The sequence below is a fragment of the Chanos chanos genome, chromosome 10 (genome assembly GCF_902362185.1).
Source record: "Chanos chanos chromosome 10, fChaCha1.1, whole genome shotgun sequence".
NCBI classification, from domain to species: Eukaryota; Metazoa; Chordata; class Actinopteri; order Gonorynchiformes; family Chanidae; genus Chanos; species Chanos chanos.
Genome location: NC_044504.1, coordinates 33623587 through 33641609, shown reverse-complemented (window position 1 = coordinate 33641609; position 18023 = coordinate 33623587). Strand labels below are relative to the sequence as shown.

Here is an 18023-nt window from a genome sequence, read left to right as displayed (position 1 = left end):
GTGAGCTCTTCCGGTGCTGTATGTAGATTGAGTTACCCTGGACAATTGACTTTCATCCTGTAGTCAAACCGTTACTGGATTTTACATAGGCCAGTGCAATAGCCAGTATCTATACGTGGCTATTAATTTTTTTGGATCTCACTGTCAACTATGCGCGTGCGCGACGAAGTAAGACGAGGAGGACCTTGTTGGCAACTAGTATCCTCCCACGCGCCCTGAACGTCTCTACGTTTTGGCGCATGCGTTGAAGAATTTATGTCAAGGCACAAAAGTGGCGCTCTACCGTCTCCAGCTCAACACTGGTAAGCATTTCACGGGCGTTTTATCACTATTTTGTAGTTAATTGGCGAAAGTTTTAACAACTGTCGATAATTTGTGGCTGGCGTTCAAGGAATCCCTAAGGTGGTCTGCTTTGTTATCAAGTCAAAAATTTTGACGAATACACGTACAATTTACCCCGCCTGTGATTTTCTCCCCCTTTCTGCCGTGGCAGGGTGCTGTTGCCTCTACGCTCTCGCGTATTGTTTCGTTCGCTAATGGCGGACGTGAGGCAGTGCGATTTACCGACAAGAGGGGTGATTACCGCCCTCTTTGAAAACGTGAAGCCAGACCTTATTAAAAGAGTTTCGACTTTTGAAAGTGTTCTCATGCTATCTTGACTCAGTGCCTGGCCGACTGTCTTTTACAATTTTGAAAAATTGTGTTGTAACGCTTTAGTTGATGGACTACCCCAACAAAACAGCGCCCCTTCGGGTTACCACGTGTACTTCTCTTTGATTGCTGAGGGTAAAAGGCTCTAGGGTAACTTTTCAATTACACATTAACTCAAGGATACGAGCACTTGGACAATAGATCTCCATACCATTTTACGAGACGTAATTATTCGATAGTACGTATATTGATTTTTTTGTGGGTAGCTTGTTCTTTGATCATATATACACAGCAAGAAGTGTGCTTGCTTTGCCTTAACGGTAATATTTTAAATAGGGCACAGAAGAGGACGATGGAACAAAAAGAGTGTTAGTTTTTTAATTTTTGTTGTAGAAAAACAGTGTATTTTGAATTCAGTCTAATGACGCCGGATTATGCTTATGCGGCGAATAGTCGCAAATAACTTGTGACTATTTTTTGTAATAACAATGGCGCAGTCTCGCAAGCTCTCCTCCCTCCAGTTCGCCGCTAATCCAATAGCAGCATGCGTGAGGGAGGCCAGGGGTGGGAACCACGTAACCTGGATTGAAACACGTTCGCGGTTTTGCGTTGAACCACATCTCCCAAACCGAATAGTCAACCGAAGACTTCAATAGATCCAATGCGTCTTCTCGTAGGCTTCAGTGTGACAAAAGTTTTGGACAATTGGCCCAGTTGTGTGAACAAAAAACCGTTGAAATACATTATGTTGACATCATCATCCGGTTGCCTTGACAGTAGAAGAGCTGTGGTCCACTTGCTGGAACGAAGGTTCTATCCGCTTGCATAGTCAAGGGCACGGCCCTGAAGTGCCCTTTTTGGGTTATGGTAGGCTTTCCTTGAATATTCTGACATGCCATAGTGAATTAATTAATCGGCTGTTGGCAGAACTGAGCGAAGGTACATCTAGAATGATCATTAATGATCTAGAATGATCATTAAACGTCTATGTGTGTGTGTGTTTTGTTGTTTAACTCTTTAGCCCGACAGTAGTTTATTTATGTTTCCACGCTTCAAACACTCAGAATTTTAGCGTTAGCTAATGAGAGATCATGTTGTGATGTCAGCGTTACCCACATACATCTATGCTGTGTATACATCAAGAGGACTTCGCAAGCTGGTAGCGCGTGTGCATGCTGTTATATCATGTTTCAGTGCGCTAGCCGTTTATACTTAAGTAACATGAAATAATGTTATTCTTTCTCAGTCTGAATAAGACGTGTCAGCAGGTACAATTCGTTCATCGAATTTTGGTCTGAAGAGGTTAATTCAACATTGCGCATATGGTTCAGTTCTTGCCTATGAAAGCATGTTTTTTCGTCGCTGCTTCTGTGTGGACCTTTGTCTTACGTTGCATCAGGAACGTTTCCTTGAACGTTTTGGATTTGGGCATTGGTAGGCTCTGACTGTGACTGTTGTATACCTCTGCATTGCAGGCGCTGCCTAGACGAATTTCAAAATGAAAAAAATTCTTAATTTTAGTTGAAGATGAATGTTGAGACTTGTATTACATGCTAGATAAATATGAAGATACAGAAACGGACAGCTGGCCCCGTTGTTGTTGGAAAAGATTAGGAAACTCTTGTGTATTCACCGATGTTACTTTACACTCCTCACCTGGAGAACCAAAGGTCAAAATCACTGTTCTCAGATTGTTCCCAGTTTTGAAACATGGGTAGAAAGGGACAATTTGGGAAAAAGAAAAACAGGAGCATTTCATTTCTCATTTGGAGTAGCGGTCATAGTCTGCATGAGATATTAGAATTACAGTTGACCCTGTGACTGTCCACACCTTGCCCATAAGATGGCAGTGCTATAGAAGGGAGCGACAGGGCTCATCTGGTCTTTGGAAAACAGATGTGTTCAAATGAAATAGAAGAACAAAAGGAAACATCATATATTGGTTTACAGCGGCCACAATCGTTTGTTTGTTTGTTTATTTATTATTCTCCTTGAAATTTTATGTGTTTGTCATGTGGCACCTCAGTGCATATTACTCAAGGTGTAAACACAATATGCTTTTTTTTTTTTTTTTTATACAGTTTTGCAACATTAGCATTGGATGTACCATTTTGGTCACTCTACACCAGGAAGCAGAATCATAAACAGAGATGTTTTTCGTGTGAGTGTGTACAGATGCTTTCCCTCTTTTTTTTGAACATGAAAACTGATTTGATTTTGGGAGACTGCTCCATTTCTAAGTCCTGTGTTGTGTGTGTGTTTTTTTTGTTTTTGTTTTTTTTTTTTAATTTCCAAAATGGGTCATGGAGTTGAGAAGCTATGACCTTGCTTTTTGCTTTTTGCTCTCTGCATCTGCGTAGTAGCATAAGCCTTCAGTAGTTCAGAAGTTGGACATTTCGTCTTTGGTCAGATGGGGTGAATTGCTCAGTTATGGGGCAGCGATGTGAAACTCATTCTAGGTGATTAAACCAGATACCCCAGAGATGGTGAGGGGCTTTCGGCTTCATACTGTCTGTCTGTACACCCCCCCACCTCCACCCCACCCCTACATTTTACACCATGTGCACACAATGGACCCAGTCTGGTGTGGTTTACCTTCAGAGAGACAATCCCCTGGATGCTTCCATCACTAAGGCAACCAAGAAGCAGGCAGCTGCACTGCTGCAGTGGAGATCTTTGATATTAGCACATTTAGAGGGAGGCAAAGATAGAACAGTGAGAGAGATGAAGACAGGGTGGCTAAGTAGGGATGGTAGCATGGAGAGTGGGAGAGGAATGGGAGGCAAACATTGGGGCAACAAAGGGAGGGGGGTGCCTGTTGCTCGTGCCCAGTGGAGAACCCCCTGTTGGCAATCACAAGTATTACAGAATGAGAGTGTGAATTCAAATGACAACGGTGATGGGGTTTTTTGTTTTTTTTGTTTTTTTCTTCTTTTTTTTTTTTTGTTACAACATGTGATAAACTATCTCCATCACTCATGTTTCTGTGCCAGGATCAGCTGGATTAAGGTCAGCTGTATCAACATAAATGGCCTTTTCTCTGGATGTAATTAATTTCTCTGGTTGTGCGTTGTGTGATCAGAAATCCAGCTCTTTTATCCTGGAATACCCATTTGGCCGTACAACTGCTAAAATAACAACCGAGGAAACATTGTAAAGACCAGAATACCTCAGATACACTGTTTCTTTCCCCTGTTGCCTCTTTGCACCCTTCATTTTTCATAGGTGGTTACCTAAGTGATGGATGGAGATTTGGAAGCCAGGCCTGAGTTAGAGGCAAATACAGCCACAGAGGAGGAGGAGGGGCCTATGGAAACCACATCATCAACAGAACAGACCCCACCCACTGAGGCTCAGGATTCTGAAGAAGCTGGAGCCGAAACCACAGACCTGCCCAAGGCCTCAGAGGACAATGATGATGATGTAGTGTTAGTTGATGGTCCTCCTCCACCCTCTCAGGGGGAGGCCCAGCCTCCGCCCATCTCTGACACCCCCACACCTGCAGAAGCCCCTTTAGCCAAAGCCACAGACTGCACTGAGCCGGGTACCACGGCAACAGCAGGTACAGCCTCCTCAAAGGCTCTCTCTCCTCCCTCTGCTGCAGCTGGTACTCCCCCATCTGCATCCACAGCATCGAAAAGCCAGAGCGAGCCAATCGTCATAGATGACGAAGAGGACTCCGAGCAGAGAGGTTCGTCTTCCTCCGAGGTCAGAGGTAGCCTGAGCAGCACGGAGCCCGACTCTGAAATAAAGATAGCCAGCGTCACCACGCTGGGCGCGGCCTCCTCTGCTGCAGTTGCCACGGCAACAGCAGCCGCGACAACATTGACCCCGTGCGTTCAGGAGGATATGAACCTCATGATCACGAGTGTGACTTCGCTCAAAGGCGCAGGCACAGTGGGAGTGGGGGCAGGGGACACAGAGGGCGGGGCAAACGGACTACAAATCAGCAGCACATTCAGCCTTAACCCAGAGGCCCAGCAGAACCTGAGTCAGAACCAGGGATCCGTCGGCAGACCGTCGCCCACGTTCAACCCAGGACGCGTCAACTCAGCCACCCAGCCGGTCCAGAATGGGGAGACGGGAACACATCAGAGATCTGGTAATACACAGCCTCTTCATAACTCTCATATTCTCACTTCACCCTCTCTCTGTCTGTCTGTCTGTGTGTCTATCACACATACGCCTGTTTACACACAGTGTGTCATATGATCTAAATTTGTTTTGTTGGACATCCAGTAACAGATACAAAGTGTGGATTTGTCCTGTTTTTTTTGGGTTTTTTTGGATGACTGATAGAGAACGAGGAACGTGTATGTACAGGAGCTCCACTTTGGCAGCATTGAATCTGGTTTACCTAATTATTACCATGCTTGGACCAATTAAGGCCCCTTATTGGTTTAGTTAGTGAAAATCAAGCTTGCCTGGCAACAGCAGATCCTTGACTCAGAGCTTGTGCTCAAAAGAGATGATTTTCGGCGAGTGTTAAAATGAAAGCGCAGTTACCTAGTATTTCTCTCTCTCTCTCTCTCTCCGCACAGCTTCGTGGATCTCCCAGTCTGCATCTTTCCCCCGTAACCAGAAGCAGCCGGGGGTGGACACCCCCTCGCCCGCGGCCTCTCTTCCCAAACCCCCAGGCCAGTCCCCCTCAGGGTCCCAGCAGCCCCCTCGCACCATGAAGGTCACCTGTGCCAACTGTAGGAAGCCTCTGAAGAAAGGCCAGACGGCTTATCAACGGAAAGGTTCATCCCACCTGTTCTGCTCCACCACCTGTCTCTCCGCCTTCTCCCATAAGCCTGCGCCCAAGAAGAACTGCACCATGTGCAAGAAGTATGGCATTTCACTTCCTGTTCTTCATTGTTCTTGATATGACTAAACCTGTAAGAAACTTGGCAACCACAGTGTGGAGGCTCTTTGAGAGTGTGACTTTTTTTTTTTTTTTTTTTTTAATAATAATAATCAGGCATTCATCTTCTGGTTTCAGATGAGTGTGATCATAATTAATGGTAAATATTTTTTAAGTGTACCTTTTTGAAAAACAAAAACCCAAATGGACCTGTGTCTGAGCGGTTATCTGTTTGTATGGTTGACAGGGACATCACCAGTATGAAAGGGACCATCGTGGCTCAGGTGGACTCCAGTGAATCCTTTCAGGAGTTCTGCAGCACCGGTTGTCTGGGTGCATATGAAAACAAACAAAACCCTCCAAAGACCCAAGTCAAAACCAAGTGCACAGTCTGTGGCAAGCTCACTGAGGTCTGATGTATTACAGTGTTTACTCAAGATAGATTTTTTTTTTTTCTTTCTGTCTTTCTTTTTTTTTTCTTTTTTTTCTTTTTCTTTTTTTTTCATTTTACATGAAAAATGTTAGCTATGCCTCACTGTTGTTGTTGTTGTTGTCTTTTGTTTTTTTTTATCTCCTTAAATTAGCCCAAATTATACGCTCCAACTCTGAAACACTGTACTCTCAAAGGCTGGAGCTGTGTGTTCTTCCTTCTCCCTTCTCAACCATAGCATTTGACTGAATACAAAAATACAAGACTTTCGACTCTCACGAATGCATCATCATCCAAGAGAGCTGTTAGGTGTTAAGCACTCTTTCTATACTGTACGGGACAGGTCCGAGTGTGTCGTCTAGTGGCGATGATTGCTGCAGGCTGTGATTATTCGTGACTGGGTTGGGAGTGGAATGAATGAATGAATTATTATTACGAGGATGCAATCATCATCATCATTATCATCATCTTCATCAACATCAGTATGAAGGTATTCTTAATTTTCTCTGTGGTCTTTTTTTTTTTTTTTCTCTCTCTCAGATTCGCCATGAGGTGAGCTTTAAGAATGTCACCCATAAGATCTGCAGTGACTCATGCTTTAACCGGTACCGAATGGCCAATGGTCTCATCATGAACTGCTGTGAACAGTGCGGGAACTACCTTCCCAGCCGTGCCTCTGCCAACCACTTCTTACTCATCGACGGCCAGCAGAAACGCTTCTGCTGTCAAAACTGCGTCAGGGATTACAAACAGGTCAGTCTGCCAATCAGAAAAGAAATACAGTCAGTCAGTCAGTGGACAGATTCCTTGATTAGCTCGTTGCTTTTAGGTGTTTACCAGGTTCTTGTAACCCAGAGTAAAATGTTACAGTTGGACATGAAAGGAGTTGAAGTGTAGCAACACAGCAGCAATGCCTTTTGGAATTGGAAGCAAATGCAACATGACTAGCAGAATTTTTTTTTTCCCGTTGAGATGGCCAGATTATAACATCAACTGTAGCATTCCTCACAAGCTTTCATGTTTTGGTTTAGCAGAAAACCTACTCTTGAAGACACGCAACAAACAGCTTGTTTATCCTAGTAATTTATTCGTTCATGGTTTGACGTTCGTAGATGAGATTTTTTCGTCGTTGTTGTTTATTTGTAATGATTTTCCCCTCAGACCCATGGGAAGATGACGGCGTGTACTGGCTGTAAGGTCATGTGTAGGTCATTTGATGTCACTCACTGCATCGGGCCCAGTGGAGCCATGGAGCCATACTGCTCCACAGCCTGCATGAGCAAAACCAAGATCACAGCCGCACAGAGTGAGTGCTCATAACACAGGCTAAACCCTCACTCACTGTACCTGGGGCTTACAATCCACACGTACACAGTATGTTTTTTAAATCAGGTTTGTTTTCAAAAGTCAAAGTTCCGTCCAAATGTAGCGCTGATAGCAGTGGATCAAGTTTGCGAAGGGTTGATGGTCATTCACGTGTCATTCTCGTAAATTCTCTCTCTCTCTCTTGTCCTTTTTAGATGCGGAACCTTCTTGTCATTTCTGTAAGAGAAATGCTTTACCTCAGTATCAGGCGACACTACCTGAAGGAAAGGTCTTAACTTTCTGCAGTTCACAATGTGTAACCAAGTTCCAGGTATGTGTATTTTAAGGTACGTGCTGAACATGTGCCCAGCCATAGCTACCCATTTTACTATAGCCAAACATCCTCCGTAACTCACATACGCTGCTGGTAAAAGTCAAACTGTGTGATCTTTTAGAGGGTTTTGTATTTTCTTTTGTGAAGGATATGACACGAACAGAAACAGGCATAGAGCCATGTTTTCATTATTGATTGTGGTTTTCTGCTGGCTGGAAAGTCTCTTATTTATCGAGGAGACATAGTCATTTCAGCTACCTCCTGCATATACAGGAAGTGTCTCCTTATTTATTTATTTATTTATTTTTATTTTTATTTTTATTTTTTTTTAGAGTGCCACAATTCAGACGTCAGCCAATGGGCAGGTTCCCACCTCCTCGGCATCCAATAACATCCAGCTGAAGTGTAACTACTGCAGGGGCTCCTTCAGTCTGAAACCTGAAATTCTGGAGTGGGAGGTGAGAGAGGGACTCTTTTTGCCCTGTTTTCCCTTCTGGTTTCTGGCTTCGCTGGAGCTTCTCCTTAATGTAGATGTCATGTTCTATACAAAATAGATGGCAAACTTAGTAAAATTGTTTTTTTTTTTTCAAGTGTTTTTGTTTTGCTCTGCCTAGCCATGCAAGCATTCATGCATGCTCAAGGCAAAGGAGGACTAATTAAAGTATCAAAATAAAATTAAAAATACCGATGTGATAATCATGTTTGTACACAATTTTGTGTCTACACCTTTTAGTGATGTTGCCGTAAGTGTAAATATCCCTTACACATGTCCTCCAGTACAGTAGAACAGACCACACTAAGTGTCTGTAATGTTGCTCTGTTTTTTTTTTTTTTTTGGCAGGATAAAGTGTACCAGTTCTGCAGTAAGACATGCTGTGAGGACTATAAGAAGCTGCACTGTATTGTCACCTTCTGTGAATACTGTCAGGAAGAGAAGACACTCCACGAAACCGTCAAGTTCTCTGGGGTCAAGAGACCCTTCTGCAGCGAAGGTCATTTTTGCATTCTTGTTTCAGTCCCGCCTTTATCGACCCTTAACCTTTTGACTTTCGGCAGTGTCTTGGCCTATTTTTAAAACTCCGTGTGGTTCACATCATGACGTGCTGTGGTTACGAGGTTGCGAATGAGGTGAGGTGCCTTAACTCGGGCAGAAAAGACCGAAGACTGTCGGAGTATTTGCAGTGTGTTTACCTCAGATGCCCACAGATCCAGGGTGACACAGTGTCTTTACTCTCTTGTATGGTCAGCGTAAGATATTTACTTTGAAAACTAGGGCGATGACTTCTTGTAGCTTGGCCTTGTTTTTGAGAAATCACTCTGGACTTGGAAAGATTTTTTTTTTACCCTCATTTTCAATTCTGAGCAATGGTCATTCCATAACCCCCCCCACACACACATACACACACACACACACACACACACACACACACACACACACACACACTCCACTGTGACAGTGAATTTTAACCCGGTGAATTTTTATACAGTCAGACATGACCTCATAACCTTGCTCTCTCCGCAGGCTGTAAGCTCCTGTACAAGCAAGACTTCGCCCGGCGTCTTGGGTTAAAGTGTGTCACCTGTAACCACTGCTCTCAGATGTGTAAGAAATCAGTCACGAAACAGATCGACAATGTGAGCAGGGACTTCTGCAGTGAAGCCTGTGCCAAGAAGTTTCACGAGTGGTATTACAAGGTCAGCGTTCCTCCTCACACGCATCCATGCACCCGTACATGTGTTTCCTCATGTCTTATGTTTTAAACCATTTCTTCTCTCTTGCCCTGTTTCATTTGACTGTTAACTGCTGGTTTTATCCTAGTTGTCTGTAGAGCTCTTTAATGGTCAGTGGGAATACCAGTAACGTCTTAGGTGCACTATTCAGGTGTCCGATGATTATAACCTTATTGCTGTTCACATTCTGAAACAGTCTGCTGAGTCTTTTTACATTATGAGGACACTCTTTGGGACAGTGGCATTTTGTAATGCTGGCTTAGAACTGATCCTATTCTAAAAGTTTGCTCTGGTGCGACGACGGATATTGATATTTCAGTGGCGCACCATGTGGAAGCGGCTCGTGTCTAAGTCTCTGTCAGGGTTAATTGTCACCAGTGTTTGTGTATTCCCTCATCTGTCCACTAGGCGGCGCGGTGTGACTGCTGTAAGGTGCAGGGGAACCTCACAGAGTCTGTGCAGTGGCGTGCAGAAATGAAGCACTTCTGTGACCAGCAGTGTCTCCTTCGCTTCTACTGCCAGCAGAACGAGCCCAACATGGCGACTCAGAAGGGCCCAGAGAACACTGCTCTTGGTAAACTGAACGCCGCATGCTGTGGAGCTTCTTTGTCTTGTAACGATTGTTTGTTTGTGAGTGGGTCTGTTTGACTCTTGTGTGTACTCACTTAATATTTTGTTCAATGCAGGCTTTGGAGGTCACACACAGGGAACCAAGATGACGGTGAGTGCTCAGGGAGCAGTTCTTTTTTTGCTGAACGTAGGTGATGACTATGTACAGGGGAGCCGTTAAGAAAATGACCTTTTTAAAAACACGTTTGCATAAATATTTACGCTGCGTTGAAGGTTGAATGTTGGACGCTGATTTTCATGAAAGAAAACACTTCTCTCCCTCTGTATTTCTTTTATTGTCACTCTGTCTCCTTCTCTCTTTTTCTCTCTCTCTCTCTCTTTCTCTTTCTCTCTGTTTCTCTTTCTCTTGCTCTCTCTGACTGTCTGTTTCTCTCTCCTCTCTCTGTGTTGCCACTGGTGTGCAGGTATTTAATCAGGGTCCTGTCTCATACGCTGGGGGAGGGATGTTGAAGGATGTGAAGAATAAAGCTGTTCTCTGTAAGCCCCTAACCATGACCAAGGCAACTTACTGTAAACCACACATGCAGAGCAAGCTACTGCAGACAGGTATGCTTTACCTCCGGTTACATCACTGTTCTCATTAAAGATGCACAGCACTGGAAATACACACATACACACACACACACACGCACATACGTACACACACACATACCCATGCCTGCACTCACACACATGTAAGGGTAAACCACATCCTTAATCATAGAACCGCCTTGCAAAATATAAAAATCTGCACTCCACGTCAAAGCTGTTTCAGTCCCTCAGTGTAAAGACAGTGTGAGTCCAACTGTGTGCCAGGCAGATGCTCTGAGCCTGACTCTGCTGTCTCCCCTGTCTCCTCAGAGGAGGGAGAGCTGGAGGGACTGGTGAAGAAGGAGTACGTCCCTGTGCCCATCCCAGTTCCCGTTTACGTTCCCGTTCCCATGAACCTCTACGCTCAGGCCACGCCCACACCCATCACAATGCCTGTACCGGTAAGAGCTGGTGTCTCATCTACTTGCTGTTTTTTGTTTTTTTTGTTTTTTTCTTTCAAACGTTTAAAACAAACAGCAGCACAGATTGCCATTTGATTGTCACCTGACCAGAGAGATTATGTAAGACATTAGAGTGGCTATAGCATTTTACTTTGCTAGTCACTGTCCAGTGGTTAGAACTCTTGCTGTTGACATTCTGAAACATTTTGTTTACTACTGTTCCATGGGGCAGGAATATGTACAGTGTTTGTAAGCTGAGGACAGTAGACAATGTTTGGTGCTAGTTCAGCCCCCCATCCAGTATCACTTAAACTGAACTCTACTTAATAAAAAAAACTTTTCCTGCAAATCACTTCTGACAGGACTTCGTAAAATGTATTCTTCATCAAATCAGACACTCAGTAAGGAATTCTCCGACTGTTGACCACTGTTGCCCACAACTAAACCTCCGCATTGAAACACATTGATAGGTTTTCCCTCTGGCGTTTTAACTCATGTGCCCAAGGTGCCCGTGCCCGTGTTCCTGCCCACCACGCTGCAGAACGCCGAGCAGATCATTAAGAGCATCAGCGAGCTGAAGTCTAAGGTGCCCTCTGACCCTCTGGAGGCCGATCTCCTGGCCATGGCAGAGATGATCGCCGAGGATGACGAGGAGAAGCCCAACTGTTCAGGTGAGAGAAACGTGACCGAAATCACTTCACCCGCAGAAACGTTTATGAATTCAGTTTCCTTGAGCAGTTGATCTTGACTGAGTATAGAAGTAGCATTGCTAACATAACTTCAACTATTATAAATTTTAAGGTTAAAATGAACATTGTAGAAATGGATGATTCGCCTTAAACTGGGTTTTCTTATTTATGTTACCTGGAGTATTATCGGAAGTTCCAGAATGTCCACATTAGACACCAGGTGCACCTACATATGAGTAGCCTAATGATATTTCTTTAACAGATGTCAAATGTGAAAACGCTAAGAGTGGAGGAGTGAAGAGGGAGCGAGGGAGGAGCGAGAGTGGCAGCAGTTCGTCGGAGGAGGAGGAGGATGAGGAGGAGGAAAAGTATGAACCAGACTTAGATTTGGAAGCTGATCTTCCACTAGGTAAAGGATAACATATATAGATGTGTGTGTGTGTGTGTAGAGAGAGATATGCATATATAGAGATATATACAGGTGTAGATCTGACCGTGTCAGGTGTGTCATTTTATGGGTAAATCTTAAAAGTTTTGAAGCATTTTTTTTTTTTTTTATGAACGAAAGTATCTGCAGGTGTTTGGTTCATTCTTATTCTCTCCCTGTCCTGTAGAGCTCAATATGTATTAATATTGATTAGGCTTAAGCTTACAGTAGTCCCCAGATGACTGGCAGGGGTATGAGAAATATCCTGGAGTGAATTCACTGTTTTCAACAGATTTTGTCTGTTACCTCTCTCCCTCCAAGTAAAGAAGGTCCTGAGGAGAGTGGTGTCTTTTTTTATGGAACAGCACGGTTACTCCAGTCAACCTACCTCTCAGGCTATTTGGAGATCTTGCATCATTTAGTGTATCAGACAAATGTACTTATTGTAGTGTTTCAGGCTGGGTTAGGTTTGAGAAAAAAGAGGGGGGGGGCAGGCAGAATGTAAATATGGAGGGGGGTGATGCAATGGGAGGGCTTATTTCAATATGATTATGTCACTGGCATGCGGGTGGGGGGTGTCATGGACAGTGGTCAATTTATAGCCGCCACCTTGTGTTCCTGCGTTAGTTGTCACGCCCCTGCCTGCTCTCACCTGTTAGTCTGGGTTTGTTTTTCAGTGTCATATGAGCTGTTGTCTTGTAGTATTTACCTTGTCAAACACTGCTTCACACCCAAGGGTTTAAATCGTCTGACAATATCCACATACTGGTAGTGCGTATCGTGTGGATATGGATGTCCATGTTTATGAAGGCTTAGGTGATTGTGTCTTTGAGGTTTTGATCTGATAATATATGATGGTGTCATTCTGAGACCTGTGAAAAAAAACCTCTGGTTCTCCCCACCAACCCCCACAGCCACTGACCCTGTGCCTGCGTTGGAGGGTTTGGATGCAGAGATGGGATTTACCTTACCCCCTGTCCTGGCCGAGGAGAAGGTGGAGATGCCGCGGCTTAGAACCAGGAGGAAGGTATTTTTTCTTCTTCTGCTGCTGCTGCTGTTGTGTGATTGTTTGGTTTGATGCTTTAATTGACAGTAGAGCTCCGTCCAGTGACTGTGACACTGTTGCCCGTTTATCGTGCGGACGCTGTCGTTTGAAAGGTTCCGACTCGGGACTTGGCAGGAGCAAAGATGCTGTGGTTAGAACTGTAATGAAACTGTAATGAAACTGTAATGACAGGTATATGGTGAATGGGGGTTAGTCATGGAAAAATGTTTGACTGAATTTAGCCTCATTGATTATTGCTAAATCTGGGAGTCTTTGTCACTCTTGGGGAGCAGCCATCGGTGAAAGACGGATCCCTTATCTCCTCTTGATTTAGGGACAGAAGAGGCGAGTGGTGGAGGAGGAGACGACTCCTGCCGCCTCCCCGTGCCCTGACCCTCCTCCTGTGGACAACTCGTTCCCCTTCAGCTCGCGGTACGGACTGAACGCCTGGAGGAGGTGGGCCGCGTCCTCGGCCGCACAGGCCGCTGACTCGAAAGGGAAAGACAACTCCAAACAAGGTGAGAGCAACACATCACGTCTCTCAGTTCCTTCTCATGCGCGTGAACGGAGTATTCACTTCAGTGATTCAGAATTCAGTGATTCAGAGTTCAGTGGGTTAGAATTCACAGAGTCAGAATCTGTATCAGTCAGAGCTGTCATGTACAGCCGTGTGTGTGTGTGTGTGTGTGTGTTATCCCTTAGCTGTCCTTATTATCTGACTGGTATGAGCTCAGAGCTCTGCTGGAAACAGTAAAGTCCCAAAACAGCGATCATTTTGGTCAGTAAAAACTTGGGGGGGGGGGGTAAACACACGGCGTCGTCCGGTCAGGTGTCCGATGATTAGAACTCCACTGCTGTTCACATCCTGAAACATGGTGTTGACTGTGAGATATGAGGACACGAATGGAAACTGTGACATTTTGCCCTAGTGTTGGAGACGTGACTTTTGCGTCTGGTTTTACAACTGAATGTGCTTCTGCCTGTATTATTGCATGTAAATATCAACGCAGATTTAAACAGCATGATTGGAAAAACAAAGAACAGACTGGCTTTGTCCCAAGGTGCTGTGTCATATTTGGCCATCTGTCTCGTATTTCTGTACGGTTTGCGTTAGCTGCAGAGTTAGGAGTACAGAAGCAAACGCTTGTGATCATTTTCACCACTGAACATCAACACAAGCAAATTATGACCGCAGCGCTGATGATGGAGATGATGGGATTTGATTTGTGTCTCCAGTGATGCTGTTGATGTTAAACTGGCTCTTTTGTGTCTCGACTGCGAGCTGACGTCTGTCCGTCTGCGCCCTGTGTCCTCAGCAGCCCCGGCCAGGTTGAAAGCAAGTCTTCTCTCCCTGAAGTCCACAGAGCTGAACCAGGCCTTGTCTCGATTTGTCAAAGAGGTCCGCAGGCCGAACGGGGAACGCTACGCTCCTGACAGCATCCTCTACCTCTGCCTCGGCATCCAGAAGGTCAGCCTAACCCCCAACACCACATCCTCTCATTCTACCGTGTCACCTTTATGCTGACATGTTTGTCCTTGTATTAAACACATGTTTATGGACTCTTTTCTTTTGTCGAGTATTATTGAATGTGTGGTGGAATGTGCTGTCCAGACATGTGCGCAATAGATTTTAAGAGCAAATCCCTTTCCATATTTCTGTTTCCGTCCCTAGCTGGTTGTAGCCTGTGTCTACTGGTAATTTCCACAGGAAAATGACAAATCTTATTGAAACCTTAAAGCATTGTGTAGTGAATGCTTTAAGAAAGAGAACCTTTTTTTTTTGGTTTAAACTCTGATGAATTTTCACGACTGAAGAGAGAGACTGAAAAAAACAGGAGCCCTTTCTGTCCTCTCGTCTCTTACCAGTGTCCAGTGATTAAAACTCTTGCTGTTCACATCCTGAAATATGGTGTCGACTTAAAGTTTTATGAGGACACACCTATGTCATACTGTATTCACAATCTGCTCCGCATGTAAATTTACTGATAAGTCTCTGCAATCCCCCCCCCCCCCCCCCCCCCCCCCCCCCCCCCCCCCCCATCAGCGTTGTTTTTGTCTATGCTGACGTTGAGCTTGTTATGTAATTACAGCATCTGCAGGACAAGGGGCGATCGGACGACCTCTTCAATGACTCACACTATCACAAATTTGGGGAGGAGCTCAACAAGGTCCTCAAAGGCTGGCAGCCTAGCGTTTTGCCTGACGGTAAATTACAAAAAAAAAAAAAAACCTCAACTTCCTCCTGAAGTCAAACAACTAAGCTTGCCTTTGACCTCAGCTCAAAAGTGTCCAATGATTATAACTTTCTGCTGTTCACATCCTGAACCGTGGTGTTGACTTTGTTAGATTATGAGGACATTTATAAACAATATTTATTCACCTCAGTCGTTCATATTTTGAGGCACACGTCATACCCTTGAATTTTTAACTCGTGCGAGAGACCTGCTGTCTGGCTTTTTGACGGGGACGGATTGCGTCTGGCAGTCTTGTGATGGAGGGGCCTGTGTGTATGTGTGTGTGTCTGCAGGTGCTCTGTGGGGTCGTGTGGAGGAGAAGTGTCTGTGGAGTAGTAAGCAGTTAGGGGAGCAGTCTCCCTCTGTCCTGCTGCGCTCCCTCGTCTATCTCAACACTAAACACTTTGGCCTGCGCACTGTGGAGCAGCACTTGCGCCTGTCGTTCGGGAACGTTTACGGTCCCTGCGCGGCCGGTCCGAACAGCCACGAGACCACCGTCTGTATACGCGTACCCTCCATTTCACAGGACCAGCCAGGTACAGTTCTGACCGCTCTGTCCTTTTCTGCCATTGACAAACCACTGCCGCGCTGTAGCTGCCTTGTTTTATCTTTCAGTATTGGGACAGTGCTTTATATGTAATGACTGTTAGTGGTAAAAGCTGTTGATTTTGAGATTCAAAGGGGGGGGGGGCGTTGAAGGATGATGTTAGTCCCTTTTCAGTCTTTTGTCTGTCTCCCTGTGGTGATTTTTTTTTCAGAGGTTGCTTCGTTTTCTTTCTCTTGTACTCTTAAGTAAGCTCTGTGTTTTTTGTTTTTGTTTTTGTTTTTGTTGTTGTTGGTTTTTTTCCTAATATTTTTCTAACAGTTCAGACAGGAAGCAAGAGGCGCCGTAAAGAGGACGAGAGCAGTCAGAACTACGACCTCGAAGAAGGTTCCGGAACATCCACTCACTGTCCGGTGAAAAAACACGAGTGCCGCCTATACGAGCTATACCTATCCAAGTGGTGAGTCACGCTTCCTTCTTCCCTTTCTTTCTCTCTCTCTCTCTCTCTCTCTCTCTCTCTCTCTCTGACATTGTTACGACGGTCTTTGAAGTTGCTTTGTCAAAAATGCAGTTCCTTCGTCTGTGTCACGGAGGGTTGCTGAAAGCGTACGCTCTGTCCCATGTCTTCATCCCAGCCCTGAGTCTGTGAGGCAGCGGACCGACCTCTTCTACGTGAAGCCGGACTCCTCGGCCTCCTCGGACAGCCCGCTGTGGTTCACCTCCGGTCCTTTAGAGAAGAGCGTTCTGGAGAGGCTCCTAACGCAAGTTCTCCTGGTGAGGGACATCTACAGGGAGAACCATCAGGAGGAGGAAGGAACGGAGCGGGAGGCGCACTGAGGACTCATGCCCAGCATTACACGCTCAGCATTACGACTCAACCTGCAATCCGTGTCACACCGTCTTACTCCTTCCTCCCCCCCCACCTCATCCCCCCTCTCCCCGCCTGAATACACGTTGATCCTAGCACAGTAACGACGTAACAGTGAGTGTCAGGAATTTATAGGAATGTGGACGCACACCTGTTCTGAGATCAGTTTTTTTACAGAGGAGAAGAGGAAAAAAAAAAAAAAAAAAGGTTGATATGAGTGGTGCTTTACCTGAAAAGCAACCCGTGGACTGCTGCTTTTCTTGTTTGTTTTTTGTTTGTTTGTTTGTTTGTTTGTTTGTTTTTGGTTTGTTTATTTTTATTTCTAGGGAGATTCTGTTTATGTGATGTAGCATAACTCACTATGCCCAGATTGGGCAGCTATGGTCTGTAAATATTTCTGAGAGTAGAGAGTTAGGAAACTGGTGGGAGTGTGTGCAAGACCTACAATCCAATAACAAAACTTAAAAAAAAAAAAAAAAAAAGACTCAGTGAATTCTTCCTCAACTTGGACCCAAGAAAGCCTTTTAAAGATGACATTTATTTATTACGGTTGATCGACATAGGTTAAGGCGAAAAGTCTTTTATTTTTCAAATGACTGAACGGGATGTGAGTATGTGGGCCGTGTGCCGTGTGTGCCATTTCTCTCTCTCCTTCCTTAAAGAGCATTAAAATCTGCTGCAGACCTGGATCTGTCCTGTGTGTGTCTCTCTCTCTCTCTCTTTCTCTCTTTCTGTCTTTCTCTCTCTCTGTCTCTCTCTCTCACTCACTCTCTCCTTCCTTCAGCAGGGAAAGTGGGGCTGTTGGCCTGTTTTTGTTTTTGTTTTTGTTTTGGGGGTGGGGGGAAGGTGGGTGATTTTTGGTATCAGGATTTTTTTTCCCTCCTCCCCTCAGTCTTTTTTTTTTTTTTAATCTTCAATGTGATTTTTTTTTTCCTTCTTCTTTCTTTCACTGACAGCTGAACGTTGGTGATTTCAGTCTGAAATAAACACCACACTTAGGAGTGCTGTATTGATGTCTGCTAACCTAACCACATGTCTCAGCACAAACCAAGTGACAACTGTCAACACTTTTCTGCACTGCACCATGACAGAAAACGGAAGACTGTTGAAGGAGCATGACGATATTGTCCTTTGGGCAGACTTCACTGAAATAGTACCAGTTCTGTCAGGTTTAGGCATTCACACTCAGAGTACATCATGGAAGAGATTAACCATTTCATTTGTGGTGACAAAAAAGAAAATGATATCCATATTCTATACATGTTTTTGTTTTACGTTTTATTTGTATTTTTGTACCAATAAATTCCGAGCTATTTTC

General features: G+C 44.7%; 1 protein-coding gene across 1 annotated transcript; it reads left to right on the top strand.

Annotated features, from left to right (window-relative positions):
- Positions 1 to 265: 265 nt before the first annotated feature.
- Positions 266 to 17149, top strand: zmym2 (zinc finger, MYM-type 2). Its single transcript, XM_030786570.1, has 23 exons — positions 266 to 302; positions 3877 to 4753; positions 5193 to 5481; positions 5745 to 5907; positions 6468 to 6680; positions 7089 to 7233; positions 7448 to 7563; positions 7899 to 8024; positions 8408 to 8558; positions 9089 to 9261; positions 9706 to 9871; positions 9984 to 10018; positions 10344 to 10473; positions 10768 to 10898; positions 11404 to 11569; positions 11850 to 11996; positions 12929 to 13041; positions 13394 to 13577; positions 14379 to 14527; positions 15150 to 15264; positions 15587 to 15829; positions 16159 to 16297; positions 16473 to 17149. Exons 2-23 carry the CDS (start codon positions 3892 to 3894, stop codon positions 16672 to 16674), a joined length of 4158 nt encoding a protein of 1385 aa, XP_030642430.1. The 5' UTR covers positions 266 to 302; positions 3877 to 3891; the 3' UTR covers positions 16675 to 17149.
- The last annotated feature ends 874 nt before the right edge of the window (positions 17150 to 18023 follow it).

Coding starts and splice junctions, on each gene's coding strand:
- zmym2 (XM_030786570.1), top strand. CDS start 3,892: ATGGATGGAGATTTGGAAGCCAGGCCTGAGTTAGAGGCAAATACAGCC. Junction 8,025..8,407: donor CTGAAATTCTGGAGTGGGAG/GTGAGAGAGGGA, acceptor TTTTTTTGGCAG/GATAAAGTGTACCAGTTCTG. Junction 15,830..16,158: donor CATTTCACAGGACCAGCCAG/GTACAGTTCTGA, acceptor TTTTTCTAACAG/TTCAGACAGGAAGCAAGAGG.